At 45.9% G+C, this 16,911-nt stretch overlaps 1 protein-coding gene across 1 annotated transcript in view; it reads left to right on the forward strand.

Annotated features, from left to right (window-relative positions):
- dnah6 (dynein, axonemal, heavy chain 6) overlaps positions 1-16,911 on the forward strand; it is a 424,069-nt gene that overhangs the window by 79,328 nt on the left and 327,830 nt on the right. The window contains exons 17-18 of the mRNA XM_078570618.1: positions 990-1,082; positions 11,398-11,517. Of these exons, the coding sequence (XP_078426744.1) occupies positions 990-1,082; positions 11,398-11,517 (213 nt within the window). The remainder of the gene's footprint in view (positions 1-989; positions 1,083-11,397; positions 11,518-16,911) is intronic.

Raw genomic sequence — 16,911 nt, forward strand, 5'->3', positions numbered from 1 at the left:
TATCCTCAAACCTAATCTGCAGATGGATGATGTATTTTATGTGGAAATCTTGTCCCCAAAAGAAACTAGGACAGTGGATCTGATGGCACCAAAATATCATCTGAATATCTGATTAACTGTAGCATTGGTTACTTCCTTGTAAGCACTTCAGCATGTCATGCTTTCAATGGCACTGCGCAAAGGATGGAATGCCAGAGTAATTAACAATGCAGTGTATCCTATTTTGTTGCACAAGCCGGCTCCACTTCAATCAGGTGTTTGGGTGCTGAGGTACTGGGCCACTGCTTGACCACAGACTCATCCTAGGTTTACTTAATTTTGCTCTCTCTTCGTTCTTAGTAAAGGCTGCCAGTGGCTTCGGAGTCTTCCCATAGGCTTGCAAAATTTTTGTCACCCTGTTCTAGGACTCTTCTATGTGTTCCTTTGTTTTGAAATTTCATTCGCCTGCAACATTCTGCTCTGTGCACTGGACATTATGATCTGGCGTGAAAAATTGAGTGCCTACAGCCTATGGAGTTTGTCTAAAGTCTGGCACTGACAATTTAGTCTAAACAGTATCCGTAATTGACGATGGTTGTTCTGCATCTAAACCGGAATGATTTAACTTTAACACATTCCCAAATAAGATATACCAGGGCACCTTACTCTATATCCAGTATAAGCTTGGTTATCTTCTACCCTTTGTAAAGAGCTTCACAACATTTTCTAACATGAGCTAGTGGTCAGCTAGTAATGTTGTAATTTCAGACATATAAGAGATTATTAGGTTTATGTCTTAGTAGATGTGTTTTCAAATAGTAGGCCTATTTTAATGAGGGTAAATATAAAAACCCATACTGAGACATGATTAATGGTTGCTGATCATCAAAGGTGAAACAGTGATAAAAAAAATTGTTATTGAGATGATTACGATTTCAAAGTATACTTTTACTTGATATCATGCCTGTTATGTAATGTTGTTATTTTAATTAATTATGCTTTACTTTTAGGTGGAAGATGGATGGAAAATTACTGAATTTGTTGTGCTTCCTCATCGTGATGCCAAAGATGTTTTCATTCTTGGTGGCATTGATGAAATTCAGGTATTGAAAATTATCCAGTGAACTGTACCATTAGACCTTTCTATTTTTTTCAGCTAAACTATCAGTGGTTATCACTGACATTCATCTGTCACCTCTTCCTACTAGCAATGGAGATGTTGCCTGGAGGGTTTTTTCCCTCCTAAGGGATAAAGGATCTCCTTTATCCTGTCCGCTGCCTGCACTAGAACATCAAAGGCATCATCAGAGAACCTTGGTGATTTCTCAGTGTCTTCTGCAGCCATATGTCTCCTTCTGATTGTTTCCTTCCTTCTGCCAGAGTGCATCCTCTCCGTCAAGAGGTGCTGACTTTAGAGAAACATAGAAACTAGGAGCGGGAGTAGGCCATTCGGCCCTTCAAGCCTGCTCCGCCATTCATTATGATCATGGCTGATCATCCAACTCAATAGCCTGCTCCCGTTTTCTCCCCATACCCTTTGATCCCTTTCGCCCCAAGAGCTACTGACTCCTTCTTGAAAGCATCCAATGTTTTGGTCTCAACTACTTTCTGTGGTAACGAATTCCCCGGGCTCACCACTCTCTGGGTGAAGAAATTTCTCCGCACCTCAGTCCTAAATGGTCTACCCCATATCCTCAGACTGTGACCCCTGGTTCTGGACTCCCCAACCATCGGGAACATCCTTCCTGCATCTACCCTGTCTAGTCCTGTTAGAATTGTATAGGTTTCTATGAGATTCCCCCCTCAATCTTCTGAACTCCAGCGAATATAATCCTAATCGACTCAATCTCTCCTCATATGTCAGTCCTGCCATCCCAGGAATCAGTCTGGTAAACCTTCGCTGCACTCCCTCAATAGCAAGTACATCCTTCCTCAGATAAGGAGACCAAAACTGCACACAATATTCCAGGTGTGGTCTCACCAAGGCCCTGTACAATTGCAGCAAGACATCCCTGTTCCTGTATTCGAATCCTCTGGCTATGAAGGCCAACATACCATTTGCCTTCTTTACTGCTTGCTGCACCTGCATGCTTACCTTCAGCGACTGGTGTACAAGGACACCCAGGTCTCGTTGCACATTCCCCTCTCTCAATTTATAGCCATTCAGATAATAATCTGCCTTCCTGTTTTTGCTACCAAAATGGATAACCTCACATTTATCCACATTATACTGCATCTGCTATGCATTTGCCCACTCACTCAGCTTGTCCAAATCACACCGAAGCATGTCTGCATCCTCCTCACAGCTCACCCTCCCACCCAGCTTTGTGTCATCTGCAAATTTGGAGATATTACATTTAATTTCCTCATCTAAATCATTAATATATATTGTGAATAACTGGGGTCCCAGCACCGATCCCTGCGGTACCCCACTAGTCACTGCCTGCCATTTGGAAAAAGACCCGTTTATTCCTACTCTTTGTTTCCTGTCTACCAATCAGTTTTCTATCCATCTCAATACACTAGCCCCAATCCCATGCGCTTTTATTTTACACGCCAATCTCTTATGTGGGACTTTGTCGAAAGCCTTCTGAAAGTCCAAATAAACCACATCCACTGGCTCCCCCTCATCAACTCTACTAGTTACATCCTCAAAAAATTCCAGTAGATTTGTCAAGCATGATTTCTCTTTCATAAATCCATGCTGACTCTGTCCGATTCTGCCACTGTTTTCCGTGTGCTCAGCTATTAAATCTTTTATAATGGACTGTAGAATTTTCCCCACTACCGACGTCAGGCTGACTGGTCTATAATTCCCTGTTTTCTCTCTGCCTCCCTTTTTAAATAGTGGGGTTACATTAGCTACCCTCCAATCTGTTGGAAGCCCACTATCCAGCCCCAAAACAGGAATACTGTACCAAAGAATAACATGGGTAGTGCTAGCTGTATGCATATATGATAGTCATGAACCGACAACACAAATGTTATGTGTTTCCTGGAACAATGTGAACAGGAGTGTGAAAATTGCACTTGTTTACTGGGTAGGATAAAATTTCTAAGCCCATGTATGAGAAACTATGAGGACAAAGTTGCTTTTCCGTACTCTGATTGATCAAAGCTATTGTCAATTGCATTTTTAAAAAATAGCTCAATTCCAGAGGTTTAAGCACATAGAATTGGTTCTGAGGGAATGATGCACTTTTAGAGGTGCTGTCTTTCAGTTGTCATATCAATATGAGGTAAAAACAGAAAATGCTGGAAATACTCAGCAGGTCTGCCAGCACCTGTGGAGAGAGAAGCAGAGTTGATGGGCAGGATTTTCCTGCAATGCTCTGAACTTCACTGTCAGGCTGAAATGCAGGTTAGAGACCTGGACTGTGTGGGAAACTATTGCTCACCTGCAAGTTTCTCTGAATTGGCCAATTAATGGTGAGAGGACGGACTTGTCATCCAATTAAGGATAGGTGAGGACTCTCAAAGCTGGAGGGCCAATAGGAGGCCTTTCAGCTTGAAAGCAACAGCAGGGCAAGTAAGAGAGAGGATGCCCCAAAATGGAGGCACTCTCTCTTCAGCTTTTTCAGATCAAAATAAAAATGGCCTTGGTAGTCAGACCATCACTGCTTAGGGGGAACCCCTCCACAGGTTGGCCTGTGGCTGCTGCTGAATTCAGACAGCTGGGGGTGCACCTCTAAGCCAGCTTTGAAACTGGCCACCCAGTCCATCGCTGGGGGGGCTGCCTCCTGTCAGCTAAACTGTGCTCCGCCGTCTGCGGGGACCTGGAGGCTGACAGGAAAATCTCAGTCGGCCTCCTTCAGTAGGCCTAAATGGCTTTCAATTGCTTCAGTTGGAAAATGGCCAGGGGGCAGGATGAAACTGAGGAACTAGCATGTCGGCTGGCAACGTTGGGTGGAATTTTCCGGTCCCGCCTGCTTCAGGACTGGAAATTCCCACCCGAAGTCAGCGGATCTTTTGCTGGTTCCCGGACCGGAAAACCCTGCCTGTTATTTTTAGTACCCACATACTTCTGTTTCCAGCCCCAGTAGGGGCTAAAAGTTTTGCTCAGCATTTCATCAAAACTGGTAAAAGGTCATCAACCTGAAATGTTAGCTCAGTTGTTCTCTCTCCGCAACCTGCTGACTATTTCCAGCATCTTGGATTTTTATTTCAGATTTCTAACACCCAGAATATTTTGCTTTTATATTAATCCAAGGCTCTCTTGGACCTCTTTGGTGGATATAAAAACCTTCATGTCATTATTGAAGAACAGCAAAAGAGTTGCCCAGGTGTTGTGGCCAATATTTAAGCCTCAATCAATGTCATTACAACATATTATCAGTTGTAGCAGGGTGATTGATGGCTGGTTGAGTTATCTGCGCTTGACTAATTCTGGGCTCTCAACCATCCTTGATTTTAATTGCTGTACTGTTGATGGCTGTGCCTTCAGCTGCATCGATCCTAAGCTCTGGAATTCTCAACTCCGTGAAAATCCGGCCCTAAAGTCTATCCACCATCAGTGCAACTGCTTTGGTCGTTGTTTACTGGTGTGAATATCTCACACCTTCTTACCAGCAAGACAATCTGGGCCCACCTTTCCTCCCAAGCTTGTTGGCAGGCAGGTCATATGACCCCCTTCATTCCTCCATTTTACCCTAAATTAGAGAAACATTACCAAACCATAACAACTTCATAAACTTTGTATTTGTAACATTCTTCAGTATAAGTTGAGGATTGCAGCTTAGAGTTAAATTCTCTGAATATTGGGTTGTAATTCAGCTGGGCAGTTACATTCAATGGGAGCAGATTTTCTCCAACCCCTGCCCCATTGTAGCCCTGGCAGACTCTGTTCACTGAATACTGGGTTGACATCCGCTGAGTACTCACATCCATGCGTGGATTTTGATTGCATCTAGCCAGCCCCCCTGCTACATAGCTGTCGGTTGGTTAAAAGATCTTTCCACATAAAATGGGTCTTTGTTACGGAAAAGCCCGGAGCATGGTCTGTTGGGGATAAAGCAGTGGAAGCAATAGTTTAAATCCTTTGGTGCTAGGCACGGTAGTGAAGAAGATAGATTGAGGAATAGGCAAATTCAAAATTGAGGTACAACAGCACCTCCACATTAGGAGGGTGTATTGTAGCATAAGAAGATGACATGCATAGTTTCCATTATGAATATAGACCTGGAAATTTGTAACAGAAAATGACAAAACATGAAGGAAGATTTTATTGGCGGGAATTGCATGTGGATGTAAGATTTTTGAATCTAATAGATTTTTACATAGGGCATAAATTCCGAACCACAATCAAGTTCAGGAAAGGGTACATCAGGAAAGTGGACATTGTGTACACAATTTAAAATATAGATACTATGCCATATCAGATTCTCCAAGGTTGTGCATCAATTGCCACCCAATAGTGCAAACGAGGCTCCTAGGCTAAAGACACACTTCATCAGGTCACAAAGTGATTCATCTAACATGTGCAGATTTCCCTTCCTTCCCTATTAGCAAGAACCTGAGCTTTGATTGACACCTTGCTGAGGCTGAGTCTTTCAGTAATTACAACTGTAAATTTGCTTTGTCATGTGGTATACCAGAACCTCCCAGAGATGATGTCGTCTTGCAGAATGATCAGCACTACTGTGAATTAACATTTGCTCGACAAAATAGATGGATTATCCAAATTCTTTCAGCTAACCTAATTTAGAACCTTTTACAAGTATCGTACAATTATATACATCTTCTTGGGATTAGTATCTACAAGAAATACATATGAGCAAGTAAGTATATTATGTACTTTAAAGAAAACAAAAGAAAAATTCTAATCTTTATTGGGACTCCAAGAAACAATCGCGGAAGCACTTGAACAAAAAATGGGAATGAAAATAAAAACAAAGAATTTTAAAATGTTGTGGCCGGAATTTTCCGCTCCTGTTGGTGGCAGGCGTGTTTGGCAGCATGAGCGGACAGTATGGTGAGAAGGCCAAAAATTGCTTTTACACCATCATGAAACCAGTTTGCGATTGTCCGCTCCGCCCATCAATGGGAAGCTGAGTTTCCTGCCATTCAACGTTAGGAGCTTAATTTTAATGCATTTGCATCTGATCATTGTGCCTGCATGCCGGAATCATCCCTCCACATCAAATGTGGCCATGCACTTGGAAAAGCTTGTCAAAAGTGAGCATTCTTCCTCAACTAAGACCGTTCAGCAGCAGCTCCATTGGCATACTTGGAGTTGGACCTCTGAAGCATTTCTGCCCACTCAAGCAATGCAAAAGCATGAAAGTACCACCAAATGCTCCAGAACTTTTCACCCCTCAGGTGCAGACTACAAATTAATGTGCTTTTTAGGGGGCTGCAGAACAATTGGATGATTGGGCAAGTTGTAGAATCCCCTTGTGAAAGGTGACCATGGAACAGTCACTGGTGGAGGCGTCCACAGCTCCTTGCAATGTCTTTATTCAGGTTTGAACCAGTATCCCTCATGGATCAAGCTAACTGTGCAGCCTTGCAGTGCGGTTTAGGAGAATGCCTGCGCCTGAGCTGAGACCACAGCATGCAGGCAATTTTGCTGAAGTTGCCACCAATTGGTCAAGTGGAGTGGGACAGAAGTGGGTGAGGTTTTGGACAGCCATGAAGCGCACTATACACTGGCCATCCAAGTAGTGGCCAGCACTCTCCAGCATGTGTGAAGGGGCCTTGAGACACAGCCGGAGCTGGAGACTTAACCAAGAGAGGCCCTTAGAACACAAATGCTAACTCAAGCGTTTCTCTCTTTGTTCCTGCAGGAGGAGAACATCAGGATCATGGAGCCTGGTGACCTAATGGTATGCCTCATGGCTTACAGGGAGCAGAGAAGGAGGAGAAGACTGCGACAGAGGTGCCTGCCTCCCAGATGGGAGGAGCACCGCACTCACAATAAAGGTGCAGCAGAGCCTCCTGCGCAGGCAGCTGGAGATCCACAGCGAGCCCTTGCTCGTCAGCTCTTTGCTAGACCCAGGATCTATAGAGGGCGCTTATCATTTCTGCAGATGACTGGGAATCAGTGTTGCCAAAGACCACGCATGTATAGGGAACTGGCTGGTCACATGTGCCACCTACTGCAGGATTTGGCGCCGCAGGGACTTGGAGGGCATCCACTGCCAGTGGCCGTGAAAGTGACTGTGCCGCTCAATTTTTATGCCAGTGGCTCCTTCCAGGGCTCCACAGGTAATCTGTGCAGAATCTCACAAAGCTCCATCCACAAGTGCATCCAGGAGTTCATGGACACCACTTTTGTGAAGGCACAGAACTTTGTGCATTTTGACCGGGGTCAGGCAAGCCAGGAAGCAAGAGTGCTGGGATTTGTGGCAGTCTCTGGTTTTCCACAGGTGCAGGGTGCCATCAACTCTACTCATGTGGTGCTTAGATCTTCATGGCAACAAGCAGTCCAGTACGTCAACCAGAAGGGTGTCCACTCACTGAATGTTCAGCTGGTCTGCGACCACCACAAACACATCCAACAGGTCTGCGCAGGATTCTCAGGGAGCATCCACGACTCCTACATCCTCAGCAGGTCTCAGATCCATGACATCTTGCAGGCTCCACAGAGGCTGCAGGGTTGGCTCCTTGGGGACAAGAGCTACCCACAGAAGACGTGGCTGATGACGCCCATGCGACAGCCTCAGACTGCAGTGGGGAGTCGGTATAACGAGGTTTGTATGGCAACCTGGACTTTGTGGAGCAAACGATTGGCATATTGAAAATGAGGTTCCGGTATCTCGACAGGTCTGGTGGAGTACTGCAATATAGCCCCCAGAGGGTGTCATGCATCATCGTAGCTTGTTGCTCTGCAGTGGGGGGAGGACCTGGCTGAGGAGGAGATGGAAGAGTTGCACATCTCCTCCAATGAGGAGGACGTCAAAGGGGATGAGGGAAATGAGGCCCTGGAAGGCTAGGATGCCGGTGATGAGGCCATCACACTGGCCAAACGAGGCAAGTGCACACGTGAGCCCTAATAGCCGCAAGATTTGTGGAGGATGATGATGAGGTGCAGTGAGGGCAGTCCTGACATCCTCACTGAGCATCTACGAAAGTTTGACTCCTGTGTGGCTGATGGCAGCGCACCTACCCTCCGTGCTCAGGTTCATGGCATGAAGATGTAGCGGAGACGCTAATAGTCGTAAAATTCCAGGAGGATGATATGACATGCAGTGAGGATACTCCATACGTTACCTCTGTGAACATCTGGCTCCTCTGTGGCTGATGGCAGCTCGCTTACAATCTGTGATCAGAGTCATATCATGGAGACGCTGCCATGAAAACTTAAATGGACCTGATCCTTTGGCAGCCTTCACCACCTGTACCCTTCAGGACTAAACTGCACCGGACACAGATGCCAACCACACCTCAAAGGTGCTGAGAGCACACAGAGAGAACAACAGAACTCTGTGGCGCCTGCCCATGACAGTCTGGTAGCAATGGGAAGCACCATCGAGGTACAGGCATCACTGATGTGTCCAGTGACTGTGAAGCTGGACCATCACTTTGCTCTGAAGGTTACACACTGCACAGGGAAGAGGCCCTGGACTGAGACACCTGCCTTTATCTTGTGCAGGAACCAAAGTTTCACATCTGAATGACACAAACACTGCTCATCATAACAAGGAGCCATAGATAAGGAGACATTCTTTGGAGTATATTTACAATAGTGAACATCATGTACAAGTGAATGACACCTGTGACGATGCAGTGCAACTACATCTTCTTAACCATCCTGACCCTGCCGGTATGCCTTAGTGCTTCCCTGACGTCCACAATGGAGGTGGAGGCAGCCTGCTGATTGCTACGCCTTGTCTGTGATGAACTTGGCAGGTGTCCTCTGGAGGGATGAGACTTGGAGGGCCCGGGCCTGCTTTTAGGGTCCTGTTGTATGGCAGGGGCGCCCTCCTGAGCCTGTGGAGCTGGAACTGCTGTGGTCACAGGAAGAGGGGATTTGGATGGGCTGGACACTCTGAGTCACCTGGATGGATGGCCCGGGAGTGTACACCTGCTGATCCCGCTCCCTATGGGTGCCTGAGAGCCTCAGGCTGACTCCTTGAGGAGAAAGGGTAGCTGGAGTGAGATCGAGCTGACTGGCACCTCTCTTGCATACACATTGTTGGAGGCCAACAATGGCATCAACGATGGAGTTGAGCCCGCGCACCAGTGCAGGAGTGACAGGTGTGTTGGCATGCCGGCACTATCACCTCAGAGTGAAGGTGGACGGACTCCTCCATCGTGTCTTGCAACCTAAAGAGTGCAGCAAACATCATTTCCTGATGTTCCTGAGCTTGCCTTTGCAGCTCCAGCAACTGTGACCTGACTGAGTCCAGAGGCTCGTCATCTGACTCAGACTCAGCAAATTTCTGGCCCCCAGCAGCTCCTCGAGTGCCAGATGCCAGGGAATTCCCTGCCGCCACCTCCTGTGGATCAGACAATGCGATGTGCTCACCAGATTGTGATTTTGAGGCTATTCTAAAGCTAGGTCCCACCGAGGTGTGTATCCCTGCGCTGGTGGAGGGTGTGTGTGAGTGCTGTGATGGGACTTCAAGGAGGGTGCCTTCAGATTCCTCTTCAGCGGTTTCTTCAGGGCTTGATTGAGGCCCTGTGTCATGGACTCTCTTGGCTGTTTCCCAGATGTGCCTGTGGAAGCAAGGGGAGATAATGAGTGCATGGCAGTGGCCTGTGAAACAGGACACATTACTCACAGCATGGTTGTCTGATGTATGTTGCACTGCTAGACACTCACTTGGTAGAGCACCGCTGACCTCACTGTCAGCACAGGACCGGTCCAGATAGTCGCCGGCCAGCTGGATAGCTCTGTTTTCAAAGTCGATGAGGACCTTGATTTCAGGCATTCCTCCACTGGTCTGCAACCTCTCCCTGTTGTTGTGTGCCAGTTTGCCCTGCATGAATAGAGATGGAGAAAATGTAAGCAGGATGTTTGCCTGGCCAGATGATAAGTATGCCTGGCCTGTGTGGGTAGTGAGTGGTCCCATGGACGGGATAAGGACAATGATGGCGAGTGTGAAAGAGTGAATAGTGATGTCCCTTGAACTGGCAGTGAGTGAGGCCCTGTGGATGTGCGATGGGTTTGTTAGTGTGCAAATTGAGAGAGATGAGAAGAATGACTTACCCTGGGGGAATGGAGGAGATCATTCATCCTCTTGCGGCACTAGGTGGCTGTCCTCTTTTGAAGGGCGTTGGCACTGACCACCACTGCCACCGCCTCTGAAGCTGACAAATGATGCTGCTGCCCACCCTGCGGCCAGAGAGGGGATAGAGGACATCCTGGCGGGACTCCATAGCACCCAAAGGCATTCCAGTGATGAGTCGCTGAACCTGCAATCTTTTTGTCGTTCAAGGCCATGTCTTCCCTGGAAGAGGTCTGGAAGCACTGAGGTGTGTGTGTGTGGCTGGACTTTAAATATGTCGCCCAGTGTAATGAAACAGTAAGGTGATGGCAGGTGGACGGGTGAATGAGAGCCCGCTCGGCATGGAAATAGTGTGTTTCCCAGGAATGCATAAATAATGCAGCGGGTTTGGGATGATACGGCATGAAACTCGCCTGCTAGCACAATTAGTGCAAATCTAGGACGATTCCGCCCCTTGTCCTGCATAATGAGAAGGAGAGAGTGTGTACAAGGCACATGCCAGGCCAAATTTGAAAGATGCCAGGCATGCATGTGTGCTGATTGGAGCCATGGAGGGGATGAGGAGGCGACCTCCAGAGGAGATGAGGCCAGATGGAGATGTGAGAGAGTGAATGGTGATGTCCCTTGAGCTGGCAGTGAATGCGTGATGGGCTTGTAAGTGGATGAGTTGAGAGTGACGAGATGGTTGACTTACCCTGGTGGCACAGAGTGGGGTAGAGGACATCGCAGCGAGCCTCCACGGCATCCAAAAGGTGTTCCAGGGATGCGTCACTGAATCGTTCTTGGCTTTTGGGGCCATGTCTTCACTAGAACAGTCCTGGGATACAAGCATTGAGACCTGCTCGCGCAGCTGCAGTTTAAATATGGCACCCAGAGTGAGGAAGCAGTGAAGTAACAGCGTGATGGGCAAATCAGAGACCACCCACCAGCGAGACAGTGTATTTCCTATGACTGCATAATTTATGAGGCAGGAATGGGGCAATATGCTGCGAAAATCCGCCATTGCGGCCAGTGAGTAAAATGTCGTTTTATCATGCTTGCTACCACACTTAGAGCAATCCTGGGACGATTTAGCCCTATGTTTCTTGTGCTCACTAATTGTTTTGCTGAAAGCGTTAATCAAAAAGTGATGGTTGGAGGTATGTAGTCCTGTGGCAAACATGCATCAAGGCCCAATAAATCAAAATGTTCTATACCCTAGTGCAAGTTTTCAGTTGATTAATTAAAAAAAAAATGTTTGTTTCAGGCATTGCTGGATGACAGCATTATCAATGTATCAACCATTGCCTCCTCACGCTATGTTGGACCTATTAAAAATCGTGTTGATGAGTGGCAAAGGCTTCTCTCACTGTTCAGTGAAACCTTGGTGAGTATTACACTTCTAATAGTTAGATTAACAAAACCTTCAACTTTATGGCTGTATATTATGTTATGCTGTGATGTTTCAGGTTAAGAATTCCAAGACTTTTGAAGTGCCTGTGTGTGTATAATGCTCAGTATGTGAAGGAGTATTTTTTTCATTGTATTGTCTTGTGTTCAATGTGTATTTGCAACCTTATAAAATGCTTAATTTTACTTTGAATTGTTAATGAAGTGCTACACATTTAGCACATGCCCTAATATACCACTTATTAGAGGACAAGTCCAATGAATTGAAGTAATGCTAATTCTTCAGAATATTACATCTTCCACAACCAACTAAAAGAGATCCAAATGTAATACTCGCATTTACAAACCACCATGTCGAAATTTCTCAGTGGTCTAAAATTTTGGGAGCATCTATTTTTGTGCGTCATTTCTACAAAAGCCTTGGTGCACTCCTTGAAAAAGCCTTGGTGCACTCCTTGAACTTACTCTGAGTGGCAACATATATTTATAGGGTTTTACATTGTCAACTTCTCTTTTCAGCAAGTCACATCTGCCATAGCTCTGTTCATTCCTGGTCAAAGGAAGCTCTCTGTTTAGCCTTTTCTGTAGGAGCAGCCTCCTTGGTGAGAGTGGCAGTTTTCTACCTCTGTTACTGGCAAAAGCTATATCCCTCCTGTCCTTGACTGCACTCCGCAACAATTGCGGTCATACATCATTGTTTTTGGATGCTGCCCTGTCTCTGTATCCATTATCTATTCAAAGCACCTCCAATAATTGAATCTCCAACTTCACAAGTTGGTTTCTCACTGACATCTAAATGGGCCTCTGCAAAATCCAGAAGTGGCTGCACTGGAGCCGGATCATGGCCATGAATGAGAAAGAATTAATTTTAACCACCACCCCACCCCACCCACCCCACCACTCACCTGTCCTTGGGGGTTACTCTTCCCCTAGTCTGAAATGTATTTGTGCATTTTTGACTGGAAAGAGAAACAGGTAGAAATTGGTGATGTACAAGTAGTGTACTCTCCAACTAGGGGGCCCTAGGTTCACCTCTGATCTCATGTCATGAAATTCAGGCATGCTGCCACAGATAACTCGCCCATTTTAAGATCGCGAAGTATAACTTGACCCGGAATATAAGATGACCCCATTTTTCAGTGCCAAAACGCATGTTTAGGCCTGTACTTTGCAAATAAGATAAACTGCCATTTTTTCAGCTAATAAATGCATGTTTAGAACTAAAATCGCATGAGTCGGCCTCAATTTTTCAGGTCAGATTTCCATTTGCCCCTTTAAATACAGCTGAGATTGTGTCATGCAAGTGTGCAGCATGCTGGTCTTTAGATTAGAGATGGAAAATCTGGAAGTCAAAATCAGTTGTTTCATGTGAGTTGCGAAGTTTCTGACCAGCTAAGTTGACTTCCGGGCTTCGTCCAGACATTTCTACCCTCCAGCTTGGATGCCACCTTCAGGTTAATAGCAGAGCCTCAGATTCAGCATGCTACACAAAAATTAATTTTGTGTTGTCCTCAATTTCCATGTTTTACTCTCACTGAAAAGGGGATAGAGAGGATTCTGGAGTTTGTAATACAAAGGAATGACAAATTAAATCATGTTCTGCATTGACTGACTTAAATAGAGAGATGTTACACCCAACCTCATCTGAGTTATTATAATAGGTTGTTATTATTTTGAATCCTATTTATAAGGGCCATTTATGAACACTGAATTTCCTCTCAGTAGCATCATAATTTCTATGTCAATGAAATTTAATGACCAGAAAGAGTGGGTGTCTGATTATCACAGTTTACTCTCTTTGAAAGCAGAAATGTTTCGTTATTATTCGTTCATGGGATGGGAGCATCGTTGGCTGGTCAGCATTTATTGCCCATCCCTAATTACCGTTGAGAAGGTGATGGTGAGCTGCCTTCTTGAATTGCTGCATTCCTTGGGTTTTAGGAACACCCACAGTGCTGTTAGAAAGGGAGATCCCCCAGGATTTTGAACCAGTAACAATGAAGGAATGGTAGTATAGTTTCAAGTCAAATGATGTGTGACTTGGAGGAGAACTTGCAGGTGGATCTGCCGCCCTTGTTCTTCCAGGCGATAGAGGTTGTGGGTTTAGAAGGTGCTGGTGAAGGACCCTTAGTGAACTGCTGCAGTGCACATTGTAGATGATACACACTGCTGCCATCGTGTGTTGGTGGTGGAGGGTGTGAAAGTTTACGGTGGATAGGGTGCCAGTCAAATGACCTGCTTTAACGTGGATGTTGTCCAGCACCTTGAGTGTTATTGAGGCCAGTGGAGAATATTCTATCACACTCCCGACTTGAGTCTTGTAGATGCTGGACAGGCTTTGGGGAATTAGGAGGTTACTCTCTGCAGAATTCCCAGCCTCTGTTCTGCTCATGTAGCCACAGTAATTTAGATAGCTGGTCCAGTTCAGTTTCTGGTCAATGGTAACCCCCAGGATGTTGATAGTGGGGGATTCAGCAAAGGTAATGCCATTGAATGTCAAAGGAAGGTGGTTAGATTTTCTCTTGTTAGAGATGGTCATTACCTGGGACTTGTGTGGCATGAATGTTACCTGCCACATATCATCCCAAGACTGAATATTGTCCAGGTCTAGCTGCGTATGGATATGGACTGCTTTTATATCAGAGGTGTCGCAAATTATGTTGAATATTGTGCAGCCATCCATGAATATCTGCACTTCTAATCTTATGATGGAGGGAAGCTAATTGATGAAGCAGCTGAAGATGTTTAGGCCTAAGACACTACCCTGAGGAACTTCTGCAGCGATGTTCCGGGAGTGAGATGATTGACCTCCAGCAACCACAATCATCTTCCTTTGTGATAGGTATGACTCCAATCAGTGGACAGTTTTTTCTCTGATTCTCATTGACTTCAGTTTTGCTGGGGCTTCTTGATGCCACAGTCGATCAAATGCTACCTTGATGTTAACGGCAGTCACTCTCATCTCACCTCTGGAGTTTATCTCTTTTGTCCATTTTTGGACCAAGCCTGTACTGAGGTCAAGAGCAGAGTGGCCCTGACGGAATGCAAATTAAGCACCAGTGAACAGGTTATTGCTGAGCAAGTCCTGCTTGATACGGCTATCAACGATACCTTCCATCACTTGCTGATGATCGAGAGTAGACTGATGGGGCAGTAATTGGCCAGGTTGGATTTGACCTGCTTTTTGTGGACTGGGCATACCTGGGCAATTTTCCACATTGCCGGGTAGATGCCAGTGGCGTAGCTGTTCTGGAGCAGCTTGGCTAGGGGCGTGACTAGTTCTGGAGCATAAGTCTTCAGTACTATTACCGGAATGTTGTCAGGGCCCATAGTCTTTGCAGTATCCAGTGCTTTCAGCTGTTTCTTGATATCATGTGGAGTGAATCGAATGGGCTGAAGACCGACATTTGTGATGCTGGGGACCTCAGGAGGAGACCAAGATGGATCATCCACCTGGTGCTACTGGCTGAAGATGGTGGCAAATGCTTCAGCCTTGTCTTTTGCATTGATGTGCTGGGCTCCCTTGTCTTTCAGGTTGGGAATATTTGTGGAGCCTTCTCCTCCAGTGATTTGTTTAATTGTCCACCACCATTCACAGCTGGATGTGGCAAGACTGCAGAGCTTAGATCTGATCTAATGGTTATGGGAGCACTTAGCTCTGTCTATTGCCTGCTGCATGTTTGGTAAGCAAGCAGTCCTATGTTATAGCTTCACCAAGTTGACACCTTATTTTTATGTATGCCTGGTGATTCTTCTGGCATGCTCTTCTGCACTCTTCATTGAACCAAGGTTGATCCCCTGGCTTGGTGGTAATGGTAGAGTAGGGGATTTTTCTTTTTATTCTTTCATGGATGTGGGCATCACTGGCAAGGCCAGCATTTGTTTCCCATCCCTAATTGCCCTTGAACTGAATGGCTTGCTAGGCCATTTCCAAAGGCAATTATGAGTCAACCACATTGCTGTGGGTCTGGAGTCACAAGTAGGCCAAACCAGGTAAGGATGGCAGATTTCCTTTCATCAAGAGCATTAGTGAACCAGATGGGTTTTTATGACAATTTTTGATAGTTTCATGTTTACCATTACTAAGGCTAGCTTTCAATTGCAGATCGATTTAATTGAATTCAAATTCCACCAGTTACCATGGTTGAATTTGAACCCATTCCCCCTTGGCATTAACCAGACTCGCTGAATTACTGGTCTCATGACATTAGTACGATGCCACTGTCTCCCCTAAATGTACCGGGCCATGAGGTTACAGGTTGTGGTTGAGTACAATTCTGCTGCTACTGATGGCCCACAGCACCTCATGGATGACCAGATTTGAATTGCTCAAATCCGTTCGAAATCTATTCCATCTAACATGGTGGTAGTGTCACCCAACACAATGTAGGGTATCCTCAGTGCAAAGTGCAAGGACTGTGCAGTGGTCACTCCCGCCAATACTGTCATGGGCAGATGCATCTGTGACAGATAGATTGGTGAGGATGAGGCCAAGTATGTTTTCCCTCTTGTTAGCTGCTGTCACCACTTGCTGCAGACCCAGTCCTGCATCTATGTCCTTTAGGACTCGGCCAGCTCAGTCAGTAGTGGTGCCACTGAGCCACTCTTGGTGACGGACATTGAAGTGCCCCAACCAGAGTATATTCTGTGCCCTTGCCACCCTCATTGCTTCTTCCAATTGATGTTCAACATGGAGGAGTACCGATTCATCAGCTGAGGGGGTGGCAGGGGGTTGGGGGGAAGTACGTGGTAATCAGAAGGAGGTTTCCTTGTCCAGGTTTGACCTGTTGCCAACTTCATGGGGTCTGCAGTCAATGTGAAGGACTCTCAGGGCAACTCCCTCCTGACTGTATGCCACTGTGCGACCAGCTCTAGTGGATCTGTCCTGCCGGTGGGACAGGACAAATCCAGGGATGGTGATGGTGGTGCCTGGGACATTGGCTGTAAGGTATGATTTGGTGAGTATGACTATGTCAGGCCATTGCTTAGCTAGACTGTGGCACAGCTCTCCCAATCTTGGCACAAGCCCCCAGATGTTGGTAAGGAGGACTTTGCAGGGTCAAGAGGGTTGGGTTTGCAGTTATTGTTTCTGCTGCTGTAGTAATTATGGTTTTATTTAGTGTGTAATGTACCTTTAAGAATAATACTTGTTAGGGAAGATTACATGATCTGTGGTATCTAATAGGAGAGTAGCACGGGCTACTTCAGCAGTCAGTGTAAAGATAGATTTGGAGTTGAAAGCACACATGTAGTTCCTGCTGAGTATATTGTAAATAAACTTAATTCTTCCACCCAAGAAGTGCCTGCAGATAAAATCTATCACTAATAATACAACTCAGCCACCCTACAACAAACTGGTGACAAGGATAAA

This window comes from Cetorhinus maximus, chromosome 2 (genome assembly GCF_964194155.1).
Source record: "Cetorhinus maximus chromosome 2, sCetMax3.hap1.1, whole genome shotgun sequence".
Classification (NCBI taxonomy): domain Eukaryota; kingdom Metazoa; phylum Chordata; class Chondrichthyes; order Lamniformes; family Cetorhinidae; genus Cetorhinus; species Cetorhinus maximus.